This window comes from Aptenodytes patagonicus, chromosome 30 (assembly GCF_965638725.1).
Source record: "Aptenodytes patagonicus chromosome 30, bAptPat1.pri.cur, whole genome shotgun sequence".
Classification (NCBI taxonomy): domain Eukaryota; kingdom Metazoa; phylum Chordata; class Aves; order Sphenisciformes; family Spheniscidae; genus Aptenodytes; species Aptenodytes patagonicus.
In genome coordinates, this window is record NC_134978.1 from 235,498 (window position 1) to 257,868 (window position 22,371).

Below are 22,371 nucleotides of genomic sequence, written 5' to 3' on the forward strand. Positions count from 1 at the left end.
GGGGTGCCCATATTGGGGACAGAGCTGACAGTGGGTGCTGCCACCCCGGGGTGCCTGTGGAGGGACAGGGCTGGCAGTGGGTGCTGCCACCCCGGGGTACCCATGTTGGGGACAGGGCTGGCAGTGGGTGCTGCCACCCCGGGGTGCCTGTGGAGGGACAGGGCTGGCAGTGGGTGCCAGCACCCCCTCTATGAGGGGACAGGGCTGGCAGTGGGTGCCAGCACCCTGGGGTGCCCGTGTGGGGACAGGGCGGGCAGTGGGTGCCAGCACCCCCTCTTGAGGGGACAGGGCTGGCAGTGGGTGCTGCCACCCTGGGGTGCCCGTGTGGGGACAGGGCTGGCAGTGGGTGCTGCCACCCCGGGGTACCCATGTTGGGGACAGGGCTGGCAGTGGGTGCCAGCACCCTGGGGTGCCCGTGTGGGGACAGGGCGGGCAGTGGGTGCCAGCACCCCCTCTTGAGGGGACAGGGCTGGCAGTGGGTGCTGCCACCCTGGGGTGCTCATGGGGGGACAGGGCTGGCAGTGGGTGCTGCCACCCCGGGGTACCCATGTTGGGGACAGGGCTGGCAGTGGGTGCCAGCACCCTGGGGTGCCCGTGTGGGGACAGGGCGGGCAGTGGGTGCTGCCACCCCGGGGTGCCTGTGGGGGGACAGGGCGGGCAGTGGGTGCCAGCACCCCCTCTATGAGGGGACAGGGCTGGCAGTGGGTGCCAGCACCCCGGGGTGCCCATGTTGGGGACAGGGCGGGCAGTGGGTGCCAGCACCCCCTCTATGAGGGGACAGGGCTGGCAGTGGGTGCTGCCACCCTGGGGTGCTCATGGGGGGACAGGGCTGGCAGTGGGTGCTGCCACCCCGGGGTACCCATGTTGGGGACAGGGCGGGCAGTGGGTGCCAGCACCCTGGGGTGCCCGTGTGGGGACAGGGCGGGCAGTGGGTGCTGCCACCCCGGGGTGCCTGTGGGGGGACAGGGCTGGCAGTGGGTGCCAGCACCCCCTCTATGAGGGGACAGGGCTGGCAGTGGGTGCTGCCACCCTGGGGTGCTCATGGGGGGACAGGGCTGGCAGTGGGTGCTGCCACCCCGGGGTGCCCATGTTGGGGACAGGGCTGGCAGTGGGTGCCAGCACCCCGGGGTGCCCATGTTGGGGACAGGGCGGGCAGTGGGTGCCAGCACCCCCTCTTGAGGGGACAGGGCTGGCAGTGGGTGCTGCCACCCCGGGGTGCCCATGGAGGGACAGGGCGGGCAGTGGGTGCTGCCACCCCGGGGTGCCCATGCTGGGGGAAGACCTGAGGCTGCTCCCCGGTCCCCACCCTCGGGGACCCCTCTCCACGTTTGGGGTCCCCCCCGCCTCCATCCCCCGGCCGCCCTCCCCTGCCACTCCCAAGATGGCGCCGGGGCGCGCACCAAGACGCCCACACGCCCGCGCCGTCGACCTGTGATGACCTCACCACCACTCTCCGCGCCACACCCAAGATGGCCCCCACCCGCCTCGCCGCGCTCTACCCCCTCTCGCCTGACCTTCCCAACATGGCGCCGCCGCCGCGACGCGCTCACCGCCCCCCTGCGTGACGTCAGGGCGGGGGGGCGGGGCGGCTTTAAAGGGACCATGACCCCGCGGGGGCCGCCGCTACCGCCGAGGCCGGAGCGGGGCGCGGGGCGGCGACCGGCGGTTGGTGAGTGCGGGGGGGCGGCGTTACCGTCCCGGGGGGGGGGGAGGGTGCGGGGGCAGCACCGGCTTTGGGGGGCCCGGGGGGGGGGGGGCCAGATCTGGGTTTGGGGGTGGAGCAGAACCGGTCTGGGGGGGCGGGTTGGGTGGGCAACCCCCCTCAGGGGGGGGAGGGGCAGCGATAGCCCCCGGGGGGGGAGGGGGGGGGCAATATTAGCCTGGGGAGGGGGCAATAACGCCTTGGCGGGGGGGGGGGGAGGGCTTTGGGGGGGGGGGGGCGATACCAGCTGGGGGGGAGGAGGGGGGGGGCAATATTACCTTGGGGGAGGGGGCAACGGCCTTGGGAGGGGTAGTAAAGGCGGGGGGGGGGGTGCGGGGGGGGGGTAATATTGGGGGAGGGGGGTGATGGGGGCTGGGGAGGGGGCAATAGCAGCCGGGGGGGGGGGGGGAGTGATGGCGGGGGGGGCAATACCGGCTGGGGGGGGGGCACTATTGCCCCGGGGGGGGGGGGGCACAAGTTGGGGGGGAGGGGTGTAATATTGCCCTGGGGAGGGGGCAGAACCAGCCGGGGGGGGGGGTAATATTTGGGGGGGGGGGGGGGAGTTGTCACCCGGGGGGGGGGGGGTGTCACCGGGCCCCGGCGCCACCCTCGCCGCGAACAGGGTGCCGGCGCGGTGCCACAGCGCTCAGCTGTGGCGTGTGTCCCCCGTCCCCCCCCCCAATAGCGTGGCCACGATGGCAGGGGGGGGGGGGGGGGTGACATGTGCCGGCCTCGGTGACGTCCCCGCTCCGGTGCCCGCCGATGCCACCGGCACCTCCCTGGGGTGTCCTTGGGAAGGACGGTGGTGACTGGGGGGGGGGGGGGTGGGGGTGACACACCGGGGCTGGGCCCAGCGGTGGCATCGCCGCTCGGGGACCCTTGTTGCGTGGCGGGGTGACATCGGTGACGGGTGATGGCGGCCGGTGGCCTCGGCGCGGTGACCAAGGGTGTCACAACGGAGGGTTCCTGCCACCGCTTCCTCTCCCCGCCGGGGAGGGGACGCTCAAACCTTCAAGGCGGGGGGGGGGGACACGGACGCTAAAGTCCCCTCCCGGCCACTCGATGTCACCGAGCACCTTGGGGACACCCCGGGGACGCCCCGGGTCCCTACCGCACCCCATCACGTAGCAAATCCAGGCCAAACTCAACCCCCGGCGGAGTTTTACCCCCTGCGGGGATGTCACGCACCCCCCCCACACACACCCCCCCCCACATTGTCACCGGTCCCTCGGTGGCCGTCGCGGGTCCCCGTTGTCACAAACCTCTCTTTTTTTTATGGTTTTTTATTTTTTTCCCCCCGTTTTTCCCCGTTTTCGCAGGTTTTTGCATGGGCAGAGCCCCGCCGCGGCCATGGGGCAGAGCGAGTCGGAGCCGCAGGAGGAGGCGGAGGTAGGAAACGTCACCGCGGCTGGGCGGGGGACAGGGATGGGGACGGTCACCCCCCCCCCCCCCCCCAACCCCCCCGACGTGTCCCCACCCCGGGGGGGCTCACCTGTCCCCTTGTCCCCGCAGGATGCGTCCCTGACGGCCGTGCTGCCCAAGCTCTTCGCCGAGGAGCAGCTCCCCAGCGGCGCGGTGAGCACCCCCAGGGGACGTGAACTTGTCCCCGTGTCCCCAGGGGACAGCGTCCCCGTCCCCGGTGCCGTTCAGCAACCCCCCCCCCCCCGAGGGGACACAAACGTGTCCCTGCGTCCCCAGGTGACAGCATCCTGGTCCCCGATGCTGTCGAGCACCCCCAGGCGACACAAACTTGTCCCCATGCCCCAGGGGACAGTGTCCCGATCCCCGATGCTGTTGAGCACCCCGAGGGGACACGAACTTGTCCCCATGCCTCTGGGGACAGTGTCCTGGTCCCCGATGCTGTTGAGCACCCCCAAGGGACACGAACTTGTCCCCATGCCCCTGGGAACATGAACTTGTCCCTGTGCCCCAGGGGACAGCGTCCTGGTCCCCGATGCTGTTGAGCACCCCGAGGGGACACGAACTTGTCCCCATGCCCCTGGGGACATGAACTTGTCCCTGTGCCCCAGGGGACAGTGTCCTGGTCCCCAATGCTGTTGAGCACCCCGAGGGGACGCGAACTTGTCCCCATGCCCCAGGGGACAGTGTCCTGGTCCCCGATGCTGTTGAGCACCCCGAGGGGACATGAACTTGTCCCCATGCCCCAGGGGACAGTGTCCTGGTCCCTAATGCTGTTGAGCACCCCCAAGGGACACGAACTTGTCCCCATGCCCCTGGGGACATGAACTTGTCCCTGTGCCCCAGGGGACAGTGTCCTGGTCCCCAATGCTGTTGAGCACCCCAAGGGGACATGAACTTGTCCCTGTGCCCCAGGGGACAGTGTCCTGGTCCCTAATGCTGTTGAGCACCCCGAGGGGACACGAACTTGTCCCCATGCCCCTGGGGACATGAACTTGTCCCTGTGCCCCAGGGGACAGTGTCCTGGTCCCCAATGCTGTTGAGCACCCCAAGGGGACACGAACTTGTCCCCATGCCCCAGGGGACAGCGTCCTGGTCCCCGATGCTGTTGAGCACCCCGAGGGGACACGAACTTGTCCCCATGCCCCAGGGGACAGCGTCCTGGTCCTCAATGCTGTTGAGCACCCCCAAGGGACACGAACTTGTCCCCATGCCTCTGGGGACAGTGTCCTGGTCCCCGATGCTGTTGAGCACCTCAAGGGGACATGAACTTGTCCCCATGCCCCTGGGGACACGAGCTTGTCCCCATGCCCCTGGGGACAGCGTCCCGATGCTGTTGAGCCCCTCCCATCCCTCCGTGTCACCAAGGTGGCAGTGCCATCGGTCACCCCCTGCGCTCGTCCCTGTCCCCTGGGGGACACCGGAGACCGCATGGGGACCCCCCCTCTCCCTCCGCAGGTGCTGGGGGTGATGCTCGGCCTCGGCCTCTTCACCGTCATCATCGCCACTGCCATCGTGGTCCTGGTCCGCCGGCTGCGCCTGAAGAGTGAGTGACACCGCCGCGGTGGCCTTGGGGACAGGGGGTGACAGGACCGCGCCCCATTAACCCGTCCCCGTCGTGCTCCCCAGAAATACCCGCGCAGGGGACACCGAAATACCGCTTCCGAAAACGGGACAAGATGCTCTTCTACGGCCGCAAGATCATGCGCAAGGTGACGCTCGGGGTGACAGCTGGGGTGACTTCGTGGCGTCGCCGTCGGGTGACGCCCCGGCTCGGTGTCCCCAACCCCAGGTCTCCCAATCCACCTCCTCCTTGGTGGACACCACCATTTCCAGCGCCTCGCGGCCCCGGATGAAGAAGAAGCTCAAGATGCTCAACATCGCCAAAAAGTGAGGTGCCGCCAGCGCTGGGAGACGCCGGGGGGGGTGAGGGGGGGGTGGTGGCCGTGCCCCGATGTCACCTCGTTGTCCCCAAGGTTCCTGCGCATCCAGAAGGAGCTGCCCACGCTGCAGCTGAAGGAGCCTCCGCCTTCGGTGCTGGAAGCCGACTTGACCGAATTCGATGTGGCCAATTCCCATCTTCCCTCCGAGGTCCTCTACATGCTCAAAAATGTCCGGTGAGGCTCAGGATCCATCCCCTGGCGGGGCAGGATCAGGCCCCGGGGGCTCAGGATCCATCCCCGGGGCAGGATCAGACCCCAGGGGGGACAGGATCCATCCCCGGGGCAGGATCAGGTCCCGGGGGGACAGGGTCCATTCCCTGGGGGGTCAGGAGCAGGCCCCAGGGGCTCAGGATCCATCCCCGGGGAACAGGATCCATCCCTTGGGGGCTCAGGATCAGGCCCTAGGGGCTCAGGATCCATCCCCGGGGAACAGGATCCATCCCTTGGGGGCTCATGATCAGGCCCCGGCGGCTCAGGATCCATCCCCGGGGCAGGATCAGGCCCCAGGGGGAACAGGATCCATTCCCTTGGGGGCTCAGGATCCGGCCCCAGGGGCTCAGGATCCATCCCCGGGGAACAGGATCCATCCCTTGGGGGCTCAGGATCAGGCCCTAGGGGCTCAGGATCCATCCCCGGGGAACAGGATCCATCCCTTGGGGGCTCATGATCAGGCCCCGGCGGCTCAGGATCCATCCCCGGGGCAGGATCAGGCCCCAGGGGGAACAGGATCCATTCCCTTGGGGGCTCAGGATCCGGCCCCAGGGGCTCAGGATCCATCCCCGGGGAACAGGATCCATCCCTTGGGGGCTCAGGATCAGGCCCTAGGGGCTCAGGATCCATCCCCGGGGCAGGATCAGGCCCCAGGGGCTCAGGATCCATCCCTGGCGGGTCAGGATCCATCCCCTGGGGGGTCAGGATTAGGCCCCGGGGGCTCAGGATCCATCCCTGGGGAACAGGATCCATCCCCTGGGGGGCTCAGGATCAGGCCCCGGGGGCTCAGGATCCATCTCTGGGGCAGGATCAGGCCCCAGGGGGGACAGGATCCATGCCCTGGCGGGTCAGGATCAGGCCCCAGGGGCTCAGGATCCATCCCCAGGGCAGGATCAGGCCCCGGGGGCTCAGGATCCATCCCCGTTTAACAGGATCCATCCCTTGGGGGCTCAGGATCAGGCCCTAGGGGCTCAGGATCCATCCCTTGGGGGCTCAGGATCAGGCCCCGGGGGCTCAGGATCCATTTCTGGGGCAGGATCCATCCCCTGGGGAACAAGATCCATCCCCTGGGGGGCTCAGGATCAGGCCCCAGGGGCTCAGGATCCATCCCTGGGGCAGGATCAGGCCCCAGGGGCTCAGGATCCATCCCTGGGGGACAGGATCCATCCCCTGTGGGTCAGGATTAGGCCCCGGGGGCTCAGGATCCATCCCTGGGGAACAGGATCCATCCCCTGTGGGGCTCAGGATCAGGCCCCGGGGGCTCAGGATCCATCTCTGGGGCAGGATCAGGCCCCAGGGGCTCAGGATCCATCCCTGGGGAACAGGATCCATCCCCTGGGGGGTTCAGGATCAGGCCCCGGGGGCTCAGGATCCATCTCTGGGGCAGGATCAGGCCCCAGGGGGTGTGAGGATCTATCCCTGTGGGTCAGGATTTGGCCCCAGGGTCGGGATCCAACCCTGGAAACCCTCTGTAAGGGGAGGCTGGACCACTATGCTGAAGGATGCTCTTCCCCTCTGCATCCCCATCGCCGCGGCAACCGGCCACCGGGGTGGCTCCGGAGGACCGGGGCAGGTCCCGGCGGGCTCTTTGTCACCCGCTGTCCCTGTCCTTGTCCCCGTAGAGTGCTGGGCCACTTCGAGAAGCCATTGTTCCTGGAGCTTTGCAAGCACATGGTTTTCCAGCAATGCCAACAAGGTGACTACGTTTTCCGTCCCGGACAGCCCGACACCAGCATCTACGTGCTGCAGGATGGCAAGTTGGAGCTCTTCCTCACCGAACCGGTGCGGGGACGGGGACAAGAGGGGGGGACAGGGAGGTGGCAGGGGGATGGGGACGCTGTGGGGGATGGGGACGCTGTGGGGGATGGGGACGGAAAGAGCAAGGGGGGGGTTGTGCTTCGCAGGACGGGAAGGAGACGGTGATGAAGGAGGTGTTCCCTGGGGACAGCGTGCACAGCCTGCTCAGCATCCTTGATGTCATCACGGTACCGGCGCTGTGGCTGTCCCCAACACCCCCCCCGTGACAGATTGTGGTTGTCCCCAAACCCCCTAAGCCTGATCATGGCCGTCCCCAAACCCTCCCAGGACAGTTGTGGCTGTCCCCAAGCCTCCTAAGCTTGGTCGTGGCTGTCCCTGAGCGCCCCAGGCTGATCATGGCTGTCCCCAGGCCCCTCCAGCTGTCCCCAAACCCCTCCAACCTGACTGTGGCTGTCCCCAAACCTTCCCAGCCCAACCGTGGCCGTCCCCAAGCCCCACCAGCCATCCCCAAACCCCTCCAACCCCGACCGTGTCCATTCCCAAGCCCAACCATGGCTGTCCCCAAGCCCCACCAGCAGTCCCCAAGCCCCTCCAGCCCAACCGTGGCTGTCCCCAAGCCCAACCGTGGCCGTCCCCAAGCCCAACCGTTGCCATCCCTAAACTCCTCCAGCCCAACCGTGGCCATCCCCGAGCCCAACCATGGCCATCCCCAAGCCCAACCGGCCAAAAGCCCGGCGCCACCGGCGGGCTTCGCCAGCCCCCAGCTGCCCCCATCCCTAATCCATGGCCGGGGATAGACCTCCCCGTCCCAGCAAGGCCACCAACGCCACGGCGTGTCACCTAGGGCCACCAGCGACCATACCGGACGGTGTGTGCCCGGGCGGCGGAGGACTCCACCGTGCTACGGCTGCCGGTCGAAGCCTTTTCTGCCGTCTTCGAGAAGTACCCCGAGAGCTTGGTGCGGGTGGTGCAGGTGAGTCCGGGTTCGAGGGACCACGGTGGGGGGGTTCCCTTGGGGTGGCAGGGGACCACTGATGGCTTCTTGTGTCCCGCCCCCCCCCCAGATCATCATGGTGCGCCTGCAGCGCGTCACCTTCTTGGCTTTGCACAACTACCTTGGGTTGACGAACGAGCTCTTCAGCCACGTGAGTTCATGCCGAAAATGGGGGGGGGGGGGTGTGTCAGGCCCCCACTTCGGGGGGGAGCACCCTGCTGATGTCCCCCTTTTGCAGGACATGCAACCGCTACGGCTCTTCCCCCAACCCGGCCACGCCGCCCGCACCAGCCCCATCCGCCACGGCAAGCGGGGACTCGGCGGTGCCGATGAGGGCAGGGAGTCGGGTAAGAGCTGAGAAAGGGGTGCTGAGAAAGGGGTGCTGGGACACACACACACCCCCCCCCCCCATGCCGCCACTGCCGCGGTGGGGGGCTCGGCTGCTGGTGCTCAGGGTGGTCTCATCCTGCAGCCGACCCGCTGAAAGCCGGAGGCCTGGAGACCCCCGCGCCGCTGCCGCCGCCGCCGTTGAGCCGCTGCATCTCCATGCCGGTGGATATCTCCGGTGGGTCGGAGGCTGGAGGAAGCGGGGGGAGTCCCGGGGTCATGCAGCGCCCGCCCGCCCCCCCCCCCCCCCCCCAGGCTCATGCATCCCCCCCTGCCTCCAGACTCATGTATCCCCCTCCCCAGGTCATGCATCCCCCCACAGGCTCATGCACCCCCCCACCCCCAGGCTCGTCCATCCCCCCTGTGCTTGTGCACCCCCCCCCCAGGGTCATGCATCCCCCTCCCCAGATTGTGCACCCCCCCACACCCCCCCTGGGCTTGTGCTTCCCCCCGCCCAGGCTCATGCAATCCTCCTCCCCAGAGCATTTTTCCCCCCCCCAGGCTCATGCACCCCCCCCAGGCTCGTGCATCCCCCCCTGGTGCTCGTGCACCCCCCCCAGGCTCATGCACCCCCCCCAGGCTCGTGCATCCCCCCCCAGTGCTTGTGCATCAGCCCCCCAGGCTCGTGCACTCCCCCCAGGCTCGTGTACCCCCCCCGGTGTTCATGCATCACCCCCCCCGTGCTCATGCAGCCCCCCCGGGCTCGTGCATCCCCCCCTGGTGCTCGTGCAGCCCCCCCGGGCTCATGCACACCCCCCCAGGCTTGTGCATCCCCCCCTGGTGCTCATGCATCACCCCCCCCAGCTCGTGCAGCCCCCCCCGGGCTCATGCATCCCCCCCTGGTGCTCGTGCATCCCCCCCCAGTGCTCGTGCATCAGCCCCCCAGGCTCGTGCACTCCCCCCAGGCTCGTGTACCCCCCCCCGGTGTTCATGCATCACCCCCCCCCCGTGCTCATGCACCCCCCCATGCTTGTGCATCCCCCCCTGGTGCTCATGCATCACCCCCCCCGGCTCGTGCAGCCCCCCCCGGGCTCATGCATCATCCCCCCCGTGCTCATGCAGCCCCCCCCGGGCTCATGCACCCCCCCCAGGCTCGTGCATCCCCCCCCGGTGCTCGTGCATCAGCCCCCCAGGCTCGTGCACTCCCCCCAGGCTCGTGTACCCCCCCCTGGTGTTCATGCATCACCCCCCCCGTGCTCATGCACCCCCCCATGCTTGTGCATCCCCCCCATGCTTGTGCATCCCCCCCTGGTGCTCGTGCATCACCCCCCTGGCTCGTGCAGCCCCCCCTGGGCTCGTGCACCCTCCCTGGTGCTCGTGCATCACCCCCCTGGCTTGTGCACCCCCCCTGGCTCATGCATCCCCCCCTGGTGCTCATGCACCCCCCCTGGGCTCATGCACACCCCCCCCCCGGGCTCGTGCTTCCCCCCCCTGGTGCTTGTGCATCCCCCCCTGGTGCTCGTGCAACCCCCCCAGCTCGTGCATCACCCCCCCCCACCCAGCATCCCCATCTCGGGCGCCGGTGACCCCCCCCGGTCCCCTCCCTCACCCATCACAGGCATCCAGAAGGGTCCCCGCTCCGACTTCGACATGGCCTACGAGCGCGGCCGCATCTCGGTGTCGCTGCAGGAGGACAGCACCGGCGCCTTGGCCGCCTTCTCCCGGGTAAGGCCGGATCCAGCACCCCCACGTCCGCCCAAATCCTCCCCACCGGGGTGACCGCGGGACGGGTGCCGGAGCTGTCCCGTCTCCCCGCAGTCCGTCTCGCACGAGCCCAAGGAGCGCAAGTCAGTGACGGTGGAGGAGCAACCGTCTGGCGTCTACCACTACAACTACTGCGAGGACGATTCGGCAACCGGGGACTGTCCCTTCGGGCCCTACCAGGGCCGCCAGACCAGCGCCATCTTCGAGGCTGCCAAGCGGGAGCTGGTCAAGCTCATGAAGGTGGAGGTGAGGGGCAGAAACGGTGCCGGCACGGGGGAATTGTGGCTTTGCGGTGGTCCTCTGTTGCATTGCGGCGGGTTCCCATCGCTTCGTGGTGGTCCCCCATGGCTTTGTGGTGGTCCTCGTCACTTCATGTTGGTCCCCCGTCGCCTCGTGACGGTCCCCCGTCGCCTCGTGGCGGTCCCCCGTCACTTTGTGTTGGTCCCCCCGTTGCTTCGTAGTGGTTCCTGTTGCTTCATGGTGGGTCCCTGTGGTCTTGTGGTGGGTCCCCATCACCTCATGGTGGGTCCCCATCACTTCGTGGTGGTCCCGTGGCCTCAGAGTGGTCCCCCATCTCTTTGGGATGGGCCCCCATCTCCTTGTGGTGGTCTCCATCGCTTCGTGGCGGCCCCCATTGCCTCAGGGTGGTCCCCTGTTTCCTCGTGGTGGTCCCCCATCGCTTTGTGGTAGGTTCCCATCTCCTTGTGGTGGTCTCCGTTGCTTCGTGGTGGTCCCTGTGGCCTCCTGGTGGTCCTCTGTCTCCTCGTGGTGGTCCCCATCTCCTCATGATGGTCCCCATCGCCTCATGTGATGCCGTTCTTCCCTCTAGGACCCTTCTCTCCTCAACAACCGTGTCTTGCTCCATCACGCCAAAGCCGGGACAGTCATTGCCCGTCAAGGGGACCAGGTGGGTCTGGGTTTCGGGGAGCTGGTGTGGCACCTTGCTCGCCCCCGCCCTATATTTCCATGGGGTGCTGCTCTTCCTACTCCTGCCCTGGGGGGAGGCGGGGGGGGGGGGGGGGGGCAGGAATGATCCCCAGAGCCATCCGGAGGGTGCAAAACACCCTTGTGAAGAGGACCAGAAGAAACCCTAAGCGGTGCTGGTGGGATCCCTCATGCCTGGGGGTCCCAGGTGGCCCCCCAACGGTGATAGGGTGCCATTTCGGCAGGACGTGAGCCTCCACTTCGTGCTGTGGGGCTGCCTGCACGTGTACCAGCGGATGATCGACAAGGCGGAGGACGTCTGCCTCTTCTTGACGCAGCCCGGCGAGATGGTGGGACAGCTGGCCGTGCTCACCGGCGAGCCCCTCATCTTCACCATCAAGGCCAACCGCGACTGCACCTTCCTCAAGATCTCCAAGTCAGACTTCTACGAGTGAGTCCCGGCACTGGCGGAGGAGGTTTGGGGCAAAGGGTGGATGCCAAAGGGGATTCCTGCGGTGAACGCTGCGGTGGCACCTCTTGGGGCCACCACCGTGTCCCCCAACTGCTGTTGACCCACAGGATCATGCGGGAGCAGCCCAGTGTGGTGCTGAGCGTCGCCCACACCGTGGCTGCCCGTATGTCACCCTTCGTGCGCCAGATGGACTTCGCCATCGACTGGATGGCGGTGGAGGCCGGCCGGGCGCTCTACAGGTGGGTACCAACAGGTGGGTGCCCACCTCAGCTTGGTGAGGACCACCTTGGCAGGGGGTTGAGGTCCCACTGGTGGGTGTCCCCCAGGCAGGGTGACAAGTCGGACTGCACCTACATCGCGCTCAACGGGCGCCTCCGCTCCGTCATCCAGAAGGGCAGCGGCAAGAAGGAGCTCATCGGGGAGTACGGCCGCGGGGACCTCATCGGCGTGGTGAGAGCCATGTCGGGGCCAAGCGATGGACACCCTATACGTCTTGCCGATACATCTTGGCTATATGTCTTCTTCTCCAGGTGGAAGCCCTCACCCGGCAGCCCCGTGCCACCACGGTCCACGCGGTCCGGGACACGGAGCTGGCCAAGCTGCCTGAGGGCACCTTGAACAATATCAAGCGCAGATACCCCCAGGTACCCCCCAGATCCCCACCCTGGGGTCTGCACCCTCTTCCCATGGAAGGAACGTGTCCCCATGTCCGTCCCCCCCCAGCTGGTGGCTGCGACACTCATTAAAAACAGCTTAAATTAAGGAATTAAAGATGTGATTAGAGCTGTTGGAGAAGGGCTGATGTGCTAAAGGGTTGTCCCTCTCCGAGGTCCCCAAGGGATGGGTGGCGGCGGTGGCACCCAAAAAGGCGGGTGGGACACCAGCGTGGGGCGTTAATGAGTCTCCAGCTTGGGAAGCCCTGCCAGGTCTGATGGCCATCCCTGTCCTCGTCCCTGCAGGTTGTCACCCGCCTCATCCACCTCCTGAGCCAAAAGATCTTGGGAAACCTTCAGCAGCTCCGTGGCCCCTTTGCAAGTAGGTCCCGAAGGGATTGGGGACAAGAAGGTGCCCTCTCCATCATCCGAGCAGCACGTGGAAGGTGCCCAACGCCCCATTGTGGTGTCCCCCTGCTGCCACCGCGTCTCTGTCCCTGCAGGCTCTAGCTTGGGCATGGCCTCCAGCTCGGAGCCCACCAACCCCACCAGCAACCTGTCAACGGTGGCGGTGCTGCCAGTGTGTGACGATGTGCCCACGGCTGCCTTCACGCTGGAGCTCAAGCACGCGCTCAACGCCATCGGTGAGTGCCAGCGCAGCGGTGACCACGGCACGGTGGTGGCTGTGGCGTGGAGGTGACCGTGGTCCTGTGGCACGCCAGTGACCTGGTACAGTGGTGATTGCAGCCCCACGGCACGGTGGTGGCCGTGGAAAGGAGGTGGTCACGGTCCTATGACGTGGCGGGCACCATGGCATGGTGACCATCACAGCCTCATGGCATGGTGGTGACCACAGTCCCGTGGCATGACGACCACAGCCCCATGGCACGGTGGTGACCAGAGCCCCGTGGGACACCAGTGACCATGTCCCCACCTCTCCCAGGTCCCACGCTGCTGCTCACCAGCGACATCATCCGTGCCCGTCTCGGCTCCTCGGCGCTGGACAGGTAACTCCCGTTGGGAGGAACATCACCGGCGACCCACCACCGTGCCGCCGGCTGACCCCTCCATCTCGGCAGCATCCAGGAGTACCGCCTGTCGGGCTGGCTGGCGCAGCAGGAGGACATCCACCGCATCGTCCTGTACCAAACCGACTGTACCCTGACGCCGTGGACTGTGCGTTGCATCCGTCAAGCCGACTGCATCCTCATCGTAGGGTTGGGCGACCAAGAGCCGGCACTGGGAGAGGTGAGGTGGGGGGAGGTAAGCGGTGGTGGGACACCGCCACGCCGGGCGGCTGATGGCTTCTACAGCTGGAGCAGATGCTGGAGAACACGGCGGTGCGTGCGCTGAAGCAGTTGGTCCTCCTACACCGCGAGGATGGTCCCAGCCCTTCCCGCACCGTTGAGTGGCTCAACATGCGCAGCTGGTGCTCGGGCCACCTCCACATCAAGTGTCCCCGGCGCGTCTTCTCCCGACGTGGCCCCACCAAACTGGTACGTGTGTCCCCCTGGGTGACCTTGGTGGTCCACCACCGTCATCGTCACCCATCGTCCATCCCATCCGCAGCGGGAGATGTACGAGAAGGTGTTTGAGAAAAGCGCCGACCGGCACAGCGACTTCTCCCGGTTGGCGCGGGTCCTCACCGGCAACACCATCGCCCTCGTCCTGGGGGGTGGCGGAGCCAGGTGGGTGCCGCGCCGTGGCAGGATGCGACCCGGGGAGGTGGGGGGTCCCGCTCTCGTCCATCCTCCTCTTTATTTTCTTCGGCCATCCAGGGGTTGCTCCCACATCGGGGTGATCAAGGCGATGGAGGAGTCGGGGATCCCCATCGACATGGTGGGTGGCACCTCCATCGGTGCCTTCATCGGGGCGCTCTACGCCGAGGAGCGCAGCGCCGTCCGCACCAAGCAGCGGGCGCGTGAGTGGGCCAAGGTGGGTGCCGCGGCACGTCCCCCACCCCGGCGAAGGCCCTCCCTGCCTGTGGCCAGCCCTGCCTGGGGTGTTTCTAAAGCATCTCCTTCCTCCTTTTCTTCTTCCTCTTCTTCTTCTTCCTCCTTTTCTTCTTCCTCTTCTTCCTCTTCTTCTTCCTCCTTCTTCTTCTTCTTCCTCCGTCACCTTCTCTCCTCCTCCTTCTTCTCTCCTTTTCTTCTTCTTCTGCTGCTTCTTTCTCCTCCTCTTCTTTCCTTTTTCTTTCTCCTCCTTCTTCCTCCTCTTTCTCTTCCTCCTCCTTCTTCTTCCTCCTCCTCCTCCTCCTTCTTCATCCTTCTCCTCCTTCTTTTTCTTCCTCCTCCTCCTCTTTCTTCTCTCCTTCTTACTCCTCCTCCTCCTCCTCCTCCAGTGCATGAATTCAGTGTTTGAGACCGTCCTGGACCTCACCTACCCCATCACCTCCATGTTTTCGGGTTCAGCCTTCAATGCCAGCATCAACAAGGTTTTCCAGGACAAGCAGATCGAGGTGCGTCGTACGGATGCCCCCTCCCCCTGGAGCTTCACCCACCCGTGGTGGGGGGTCCGACCAGCTCCCCACCCACCCACCAACGTCCCCACGGCGTCACTCACCCCATCTTGTCCCCGCAGGACCTGTGGCTGCCCTACTTCAACGTCACGACCGACATCACGGCCTCGGCCATGCGGGTGCACACGGACGGTAAGAGCTCCCCGGGGAGCCGGGGAAGCTCTCCGGTGCCACCACATCCCACCTTGTGGGGACCCCTCTTCACCGGCACCCCAAAACGGTGTCGCTGCCCCACGGGGGAAGGTTTGCCACGTGCCAAGGGGAGGACGCATCCTGGCACGGCAAGGAGAGGGCTTGGAGGGCTCATGGTGAGCCCGGCTAGTGGTGGCTTCCCAGAGCCACCCAGTGCTGGTGACCAGGCTCAGGTCCCCATGGGGGTCTGGCTGTGCCCCACGTCCTCAGTGGGGTTGAGGGCAGAACTGGTGTGTGGAACCACATCTCGCCACCCTGAGCATGCATGTCCCCTCTAACGTATCTGCTCACCACTAACCCCAGTAACCCACGCTCACGGCACGTGGAGCACGGGGACGCGGTGGCAGTGCTGGGGGCGGCGCAGCGATGGGGATGGTGGAGACGGGCAGCGGTGGTGGTGGTGGAGACAACGTGGTGGTGGTGGAGACGTGGCGGTGGTGGGGATGACGTGGCGGTGGTGGGGATGGTGTGGCGGCGGTGGGGACATCGTGGTGGTGGGGACATCGTGGTGATGGGGACGTTGCGGTGGCTGCCCCTCCTCCTTGCCTGGTGTCGGAGCTCACCTGGGACATTGAGCCGTCCACGGGGCGCACGCGGTGGCTCGTAAGCAGCCTGGCTCTCGCTCTGCCTGCTCCTTTGGCCTCTAACGCCAACTAATCCCTGCTCACCACCCCTAACCCTCCGGCGAGCATCTCGCCCGTCCATCCTTCCCCATCCCGGTGGCTCGGTCTTGGGGCTACAAACATCCCACCGGCGCGGTGCCAGCATTCTCAGTCACCCGCCACCGGGTGCTCGGGCATGGCCCGTCCCCCCGTGGCCGTGACCGTGTCCTCTCCCTCCGGCAGGCAGCCTTTGGCGCTACGTCCGAGCCAGTGCGTCTTATACCCCCTACCTGCCTCCGCTCTGCGACCCCAAGGACAGCCACTGGCTCGTGGACGGCTGCTATGTTAACAATGTCCCAGGTCAGCATCTCGCTCGCCGGGGCCACCGGCCTCCCAAAAAAAAGACACCCCCCCTACCCACCCCCCAAAACCACGTCCCATCCCAAGTTGAGCCACCTGGGCTTTGCAAACGGCCGGTCAGGGTGCGCAACAGGTTCCTCTGCCACCCGTGGGTGCCCAACGGGCACCCGCGGGGTGCAGATGTCCCCGGGCGCGGGCAGGGGCGAGGGGCAGCCCCCCGGGGGGGGCGGTCTCGGGCGGGCTGTGCTCATTGCGTTTGTTCCCGCCGGCGCAGGCTCGCTCTGGCGGTACGTGCGAGCCAGCATGACCCTTTCTGGGTACCTACCGCCACTCTGCGACCCCAAGGACGGCAACTTACTGATGGACGGTGGTTACATCAACAACCTGCCAGGCAAGTAGCAGCTCAACGCCGTCGCCGTCACCGCCCAACCGGGGCGGCAGCCAATGCGGCGCCAGGTCTGGCCCCGAGGGCGGTGGCGGGCGGTTGGGTGGGGGCTGCATGGCCACCACGAGACGGGACCTCAATGGATGGAGACGTTAAGGTTGGATTTGGGACATCTTGCTTGGTTTTGCATCTTCTTGGTGTCTTCGTTGTCGGGCGTCCTCTCGGGGCGTCTTCATCCTCTTTGACATGCAAAAAGTGTTCATCCATCTTGCGTCACCTCTTGGTGTCCTCAGTACCCAGGGCGTCTTCATATTTCTTCACATGCAAGATGCATCCCTTCATCTTGCATCATCTCTTGGTGTCTTTGGTGTTGGGCGTCCTCTCGGGGCATCTTCGTCCTCCTTCATGTGCCAAAAAAAGTCGCACAGTCTTGCGTCGTCTCTTGGTGTCATCGGCACCAGGTGGCTTCCCAGGTCATCCTTCTTCACACGCGAAAAATATCCCTCCGTCTTGCATCATCTCTGGGTGTCCTCAGCACTGGGTGCCCTCCTAGAGCATCTCCATGCTCCTTATATACCAACCACCTTCCTCCATCCTGCATCATCCTCTCCTGGTGTCCTCGGCATTGGGTGTTCTGCCAGGGCGTCTCTGTCCTCCTGCAGGTACAAGCCACCTCCCTCCATCCTGCACCATCTTTTGGTGTCCTCAGCATCGAGTGTCCTCTTGGGGCATCTTCGTGCTTCATCATGTGCAAGCCACCTTTGTCCATCTCACATCGTCCTCTCTTGATGTTCTCAGCTCCAGGTGCCCTCCTCGGGCCTCTCCGTCCTCCTTCACTTACAAGACACCTTCATCTGTCTTGTACCAGCTCTTGGTGCCTTTGACACCAGGTGCCCGCCGTGTTCTTTCACAGGCAAGCCACCTCCCTCTGTCTCATACCATCTCTTGGTGGCCCTGGGTGCCTTCCTGGGGCACCTTCATGCACCTTCATGTGCAAGCCACCTTTGTCCGTCCTGCCTCATCTTCTCCTGGTGCCCTCAGCACCGGGTTGCCTCCTGGGGCATCTCCATCCTCGTTCATGTGCAAAGCACCTCCTGTCATCTCAAACTATCTCTTGGTGCCTTTGACACCAGGCGCCCTCCATGCTCCTTCACGTGCACGGCACCTCCCTCCGTCTCAAACCATCTCTTGGTGTCCTTGATGCCAGGTACCCTCCCAGAACATCTCCATGCTCCCACCTCCCTCCATTCTGTGTCGTCTCCTGGTGTCCTTGGCACCGGGTGCCCTCCCAGGACGTCTCCATCCTCCTTCACATTCAAGTGACCTTCCTCCATCCTGCACCATCTTTTGGTGTCTTTGGTATTGGGTGGCCTCCCGCAGCATCTTTGTGCTCCTTCACTTCCAAGCCACCTTCCTCCATCCTGCATCATCGTCTCTCGTGTCCTCAGCACTGGGTGCCCTCCTGCAGCCTCTTCATCTCCCTTTGCGTGCATCGTCTTTTGGTGTCCTTAGCGCCAGGCTCCTGGAGCATCTTCATCCTCCTCCACATGCAAACCACCTTCCTCCATGTTGCATCATCATCTCTTGATGTCCTCAGCACCAGATGCCCTCCTGGGGCATCTCCATCCTCCATCCTCCTCCATGTGCAAGCCGTCTCCATCCACCTCACATCATCTCCCGGTGTCCTCACCACCAGGTGTCCTCCTGGGGCGTCTCCATGCTCCTTCGCATCCCACCACAGATGCTGCAACTTGCCTGTGCCCTCCCGTCACCCCAGCGCGTGCACCAGGTTGCATCACTGCTCTGCTCCCCACCGGCACATCCTGCTGCTGGGCTCCTGCCCCAGCTCCGGCACCCATGGGACGCTGCTCGTCCCACCACGAGCCCTAGCATGGCTTTAGCCATCCAGCCTGGGCTTGGGGACAATCCCTCGCCCCCATTTTCCTGCTCCACTCGTGCCACCACCTCTCGTTGCGGGCTTGGACCGGGGGAAACCGCGATGCTGCCGACCCAACTTCTTCCTTTCCCACCCCGCAGCCGACATCGCCCGCAACATGGGTGCCAAGACGGTGATCGCCATCGACGTGGGCAGCCAGGACGAGACGGACCTGTGCAACTACGGGGACAGCCTGTCTGGCTGGTGGCTCCTCTGGAAACGTCTCAACCCCTGGGCTGAAAAAGTCAAGGTGAGGACCGGTGGGACACGGGGATGCTGGTGAGATGGTGCAGGCAGGGTGCTGAACACCTTGTCCTTGCAGGTGCCCGACATGGCGGAGATCCAGTCCCGCCTGGCCTACGTGTCGTGCGTGCGGCAGCTGGAGGTGGTGAAGTCCAGCTCGTACTGCGAGTACATCCGCCCCGCCATCGACCGCTTCAAGACCATGGATTTCGGCAAGTTCGACGAGATCTACGTGAGTTGGGGGACGGAGAGGCCGATGGGGTGGCCTGGAACATCGTTTAGGGTGCCTCTGGCCATCAATGGGGTGCCCCAAGGCATGAGTTGGGGTTCTCCAGCCATCAGTTGGGGTGTCCTGGCCATTGATTGGGGTGCCCTGGCCATTAACAGGGTGCCCTAGCTGCTAATGGGGTGCCCCAGATGTGGATTGGGGTGCCCTTGCCACCAGTTGGGTGTCCAGGCCATCAGGTAGGTCACCCAGCAATTGATTGGGTGCCTCAGCCACCATTTGGGGGTGCTCTGGTCCATCGGTTGGAGTGTCCTGGCCATTGGTGGGGTGCACGGGCCATCAGTTGGGTGCTCAAGCCATCATTCAGGTGCTCCAGCCATTAACGGAGTGACTGGACCATCATCTGGGGGTGCCCGAGCCGTTGTTCAGGGTGCTTGGGCCATCAATTGCCATGTCCTGGCCATTATTTGGGGTGTCCGGGCCATTGTTCCGGGTACCCAGGTCACCATTTGGGGCTCCCTGACCATCAGTTGGGCTGTCCGGGCCATTGGTCGGGGTGCCCAAGCCATTGGTTGGGTGCCCCAGCCATCAATAGGGTACTCTTGGCCATCGTTTGGGGTGTCCTGACTAGGTTGAGCATCCCAGTCATCATTTGGGGGACCCTGGCCATCAGTTGGGTGCCCCAGCCATCAATCGGGTGTCCTGGGCCGTCAGTTGGGATGTCCTACCCATCAGTTGGGTGCCCGGTCTGTCGTTTGGGGTGCCCCAGGCCATTGTTTGGGGTGCCCAGGCCACCGATGGGCTGCGGCTGCTCTCTCTGCAGGACGTGGGGTACCAGCACGGCAAGGTGGTCTTCGATGGCTGGAGCCGGGGTGACATCATTGAGAAGATGGTGAAGGACCGGCGTTCGGCCGACTTCTATGAGAGCAAACGCATGGACGTGAGCAGGGGGGTGGCACCAAGGCTCGTGGGTGGCGGTGGCTGCCCAGGGACCCACCTCGGGGCATCCTGGGATGGGCCACCCTCGCCCTGGCACCCTGATTTTAAGGGTGGTTTTTTTTTTCCCCTGGCCCTGGAGCCGTCTGCAGGGAGCAGCAACCTGCCTGTCCCTTGTCCCCTTTGTCTCTCCAATGTCCTTCTAGCCCTCCTGGTGCAACTTGTCCCCCCTAGTGTCATCCTGTCCCTCACTGGCATCTTCCCGTGCCCCGCCACCCCGCTTCATCCTCCTGTCCCCTTGGTCCATCCTCCTGTCCCCTCAAATCCGCATGTCCCCTCCTTGGTCTAGCCTCTTGTCCCCTTGGTCCATCTCCTTTCCGCCCCTACCGTGGTCCCCTTGGTCCATCCTCTTGTCCCCCCGGCATCCTCCTGTCCCCTCCTTGGTCCATCCTCATGTGCCTTTGTCCACCTCCTGTCTCCCCCAGCATCCTCGTGTCCCCTCCTTGGTCCATCCTCATGTCCCCTTGGTCCATCTCCTGTCCCTCACTGGCATCCTCCTGTCCTCTTCTTGGTCCGTCTCCTGTCCCCCTCCCCATCATCCTTTTGTCCCCTTGGTCCATCTCCTGCCTCCCCCAGCATCCTCGTGTCCCCTCCTTGGCTATCTTCCTGTCCCCTCGATCCATCTCCTGTCCCCCCCCCAGCATCCTTGTCCCCTCCTTGGTCCATCTCCTGTCCCCCTCCCCATCATCCTTTGTCCCCTTGGTCCATCTCCTGTCCCCTCCTTGGTCCATCCTGTCCCCTTGGTCCATCTCCTGTCACCCCGGCCTCCTTTTGTCCCTCTGTGTCCCCTGCTGCCCTGACCAGCTCACGTCCCTCCTCCTGCCCCCTCCATCCTCACCCCTCTCGCACACGGGGGGGCTGCTCAGGGGGGCCCCCCCGCTTTTCCTCCCGTAGGTGCTCACGTGCCCCAGCGCCGGCTTCACCGACCTGGCGGAGATCGTGTCCCGCATCGAGCCCGCCAAGCCGTACTTGTCCGACGGATACGCGGATGGTGAGTTGGGAGCTGGGGGGGGGGGTCAGGTCCGGGGTGCGGGGCCGGATCCAGGTCCTGACCCTGCACCCCCCTTTTGCTCCCCCAGAGGAGTCCGACTACCTCACCGAGTACGAGGACGAGGGGCCAGAGCCAGCGCGGGGCGAGGAGGACGTGTTCGCCCCTTCCGAGTGGGCCACCGCCGGCGCCTTGGAGGCTGTGAGTGCCCCCTGGTTGTGGAGACCCTCCGAAATGGGGTGCCCCTGGGTTTGGGGGCTCCCAAGGGTGCCCTGACCCCATGCATGGGGGGCACGTGGGGCAGATCCTGCCCCTGGTTGTGAAGACCCTCCAAAATGGGGTTTGGGGGCTCCCAAGAGTGCCCCTGATCCTGTGCATGGGGGTATGTGGCCATGGAGACCCTCCAAAACGGGGTGCCCCTGGGTTTGGGGGCTCCTAAGGGTGCCCTGATCTTGTGCACGGGGTGTTCCTGGGGCAGATCCGGCTCCTGGCCATGGACACCCTCCAAAATGGGCTCGGGGCAGCCTGGAGCCCACGGGTGCTGCACCGTGTCCCAGTGTCCCAGTGTCCCCCGGCTCCCTGCGGGCTTGGTGACAGCCTGGAGCCCATGGGTGCTGTGCTGTGTCCCAGTGTCCCAGTGTCCCCCTGCTCCCTGCGGGCTTGGTGACAGCCTGGAGCCCATGGGTGCTGCACTGTGTCCCCATCCCAGTGTCCCCCAGCTCCCTGCGGGCTTGGGGACAGCCTGGAGCCCATGGGTGCTGCACTGTGTCCCCATCCCAGTGTCCCCCAGCTCCCTGCGGGCTTGGGGACAGCCTGGAGCCCATGGGTGCTGCACCATGTCCCTGTCCCAGTGTCCCCCAGCTCCCTGCAGGCTCAGGCACAGCCTGGAGCTCATGGGTGCTGCACCATGTCCCTGTCCCAGTGTCCCCCAGCTCCCTGCAGGCTCAGGCACAGCCTGGAGCCCATGGGTGCTGTGCCGTGTCCCAGTGTCCCCCAGCTCCCTGCAGGCTTGGTGACAGCCTGGAGCCCATGGGTGCTGCGCCGTGTCCCCGTCCCAGTGTCCCCAACATGTCCCGGTCTCTCCCCAGGAGGAGGAGAAGAGCCTGCGGCACCGCCCGAGCCTGGCCCGGGACCCCTCCGCACCCCACACCTGACCCCAAACGCTACCGAAGGAGCCCGAGAGCCGGCACTACCTCCGCACCCCGGGGCGGGGGGTGTCCCCCACCGACACCCCCACACCCCCCCCAACCCCCCCAACCTTTTTGTGGCCGCTTCCCTGGCCGGGGCTCAGCCCCGCGGCACTTTCCCACTCGTCCCGCCTTGTCCCCGTTGCCATCCCCAAGCTGGGGTGAGGCGGGGGGCACCAGGGACCCCCATTTCCCCCCCTCCTGCACTGTTGCACTGGCCCAAATCCCCCCTCCGAGGCCCGGCCGTGCCCCGCTGGGGAGGAGGGGAAGTGACTGCTGTATATTTTCATTTTTCTTTTTTTTTTTTTTTTTAATTATTATTATTATTTAAAATTAACCCAGCTGTGTATTTTCTTATTTCTTTTTTAATTATTATTATTATTATTATTACTTAAAATTAACCCGGCGGCGCTCGTCCTGGGGGGATAAAATCTTCAACGCTGGGGGCTGGCGACGGCCAGCGCGGGGCACGATGCGATGGGTGACACCGCCGGACGCCTTGGCACGGTGTTCGTTGGCACCCCGTACAAACACCCTGCCGGGAGGAATAACACCCCCACCCCACCCCCCGC

The 22,371-nt window shown here is 65.5% G+C and overlaps 1 protein-coding gene across 6 annotated transcripts; it reads left to right on the forward strand.

Annotated features, from left to right (window-relative positions):
* Positions 1–1,622: 1,622 nt before the first annotated feature.
* Positions 1,623–22,088, forward strand: PNPLA6 (patatin like domain 6, lysophospholipase). Of its 6 annotated transcripts, none has more exons than XM_076360781.1 (37): positions 1,623–1,669; positions 3,022–3,091; positions 3,215–3,277; positions 4,580–4,667; positions 4,751–4,833; positions 4,914–5,011; positions 5,098–5,238; positions 6,897–7,056; positions 7,179–7,259; positions 7,877–8,005; positions 8,097–8,177; positions 8,265–8,373; positions 8,499–8,591; positions 9,972–10,078; positions 10,172–10,363; positions 10,947–11,024; positions 11,287–11,492; positions 11,621–11,752; positions 11,840–11,963; positions 12,044–12,157; positions 12,473–12,548; positions 12,670–12,810; positions 13,110–13,173; positions 13,246–13,414; positions 13,480–13,662; positions 13,736–13,854; positions 13,945–14,101; positions 14,508–14,624; positions 14,747–14,816; positions 15,722–15,838; positions 16,113–16,229; positions 18,261–18,409; positions 18,482–18,634; positions 19,452–19,568; positions 20,519–20,615; positions 20,704–20,813; positions 21,701–22,088. In XM_076360781.1, exons 2-37 carry the CDS (start codon positions 3,053–3,055, stop codon positions 21,764–21,766), a joined length of 4,140 nt encoding a protein of 1,379 aa, XP_076216896.1. In that variant the 5' UTR covers positions 1,623–1,669; positions 3,022–3,052; the 3' UTR covers positions 21,767–22,088. The 6 variants fall into 6 exon arrangements, with proteins under 6 accessions (XP_076216896.1, XP_076216897.1, XP_076216899.1 ...); XM_076360782.1 differs by having other exon boundaries at positions 21,704–22,088; XM_076360784.1 differs by having other exon boundaries at positions 11,380–11,492.
* Positions 22,089–22,371: the final 283 nt, after the last annotated feature.

Excerpts from the sequence above, each read along its gene's own strand:
- PNPLA6 (XM_076360781.1), top strand. The coding sequence starts at position 3,053 with ATGGGGCAGAGCGAGTCGGAGCCGCAGGAGGAGGCGGAG. Across the intron at positions 8,592-9,971 it reads CATGCCGGTGGATATCTCCG|GCATCCAGAAGGGTCCCCGC; the intron begins GTGGGTCGGAGG and ends CACCCATCACAG. Across the intron at positions 19,569-20,518 it reads ATGAGAGCAAACGCATGGAC|GTGCTCACGTGCCCCAGCGC; the intron begins GTGAGCAGGGGG and ends TTCCTCCCGTAG.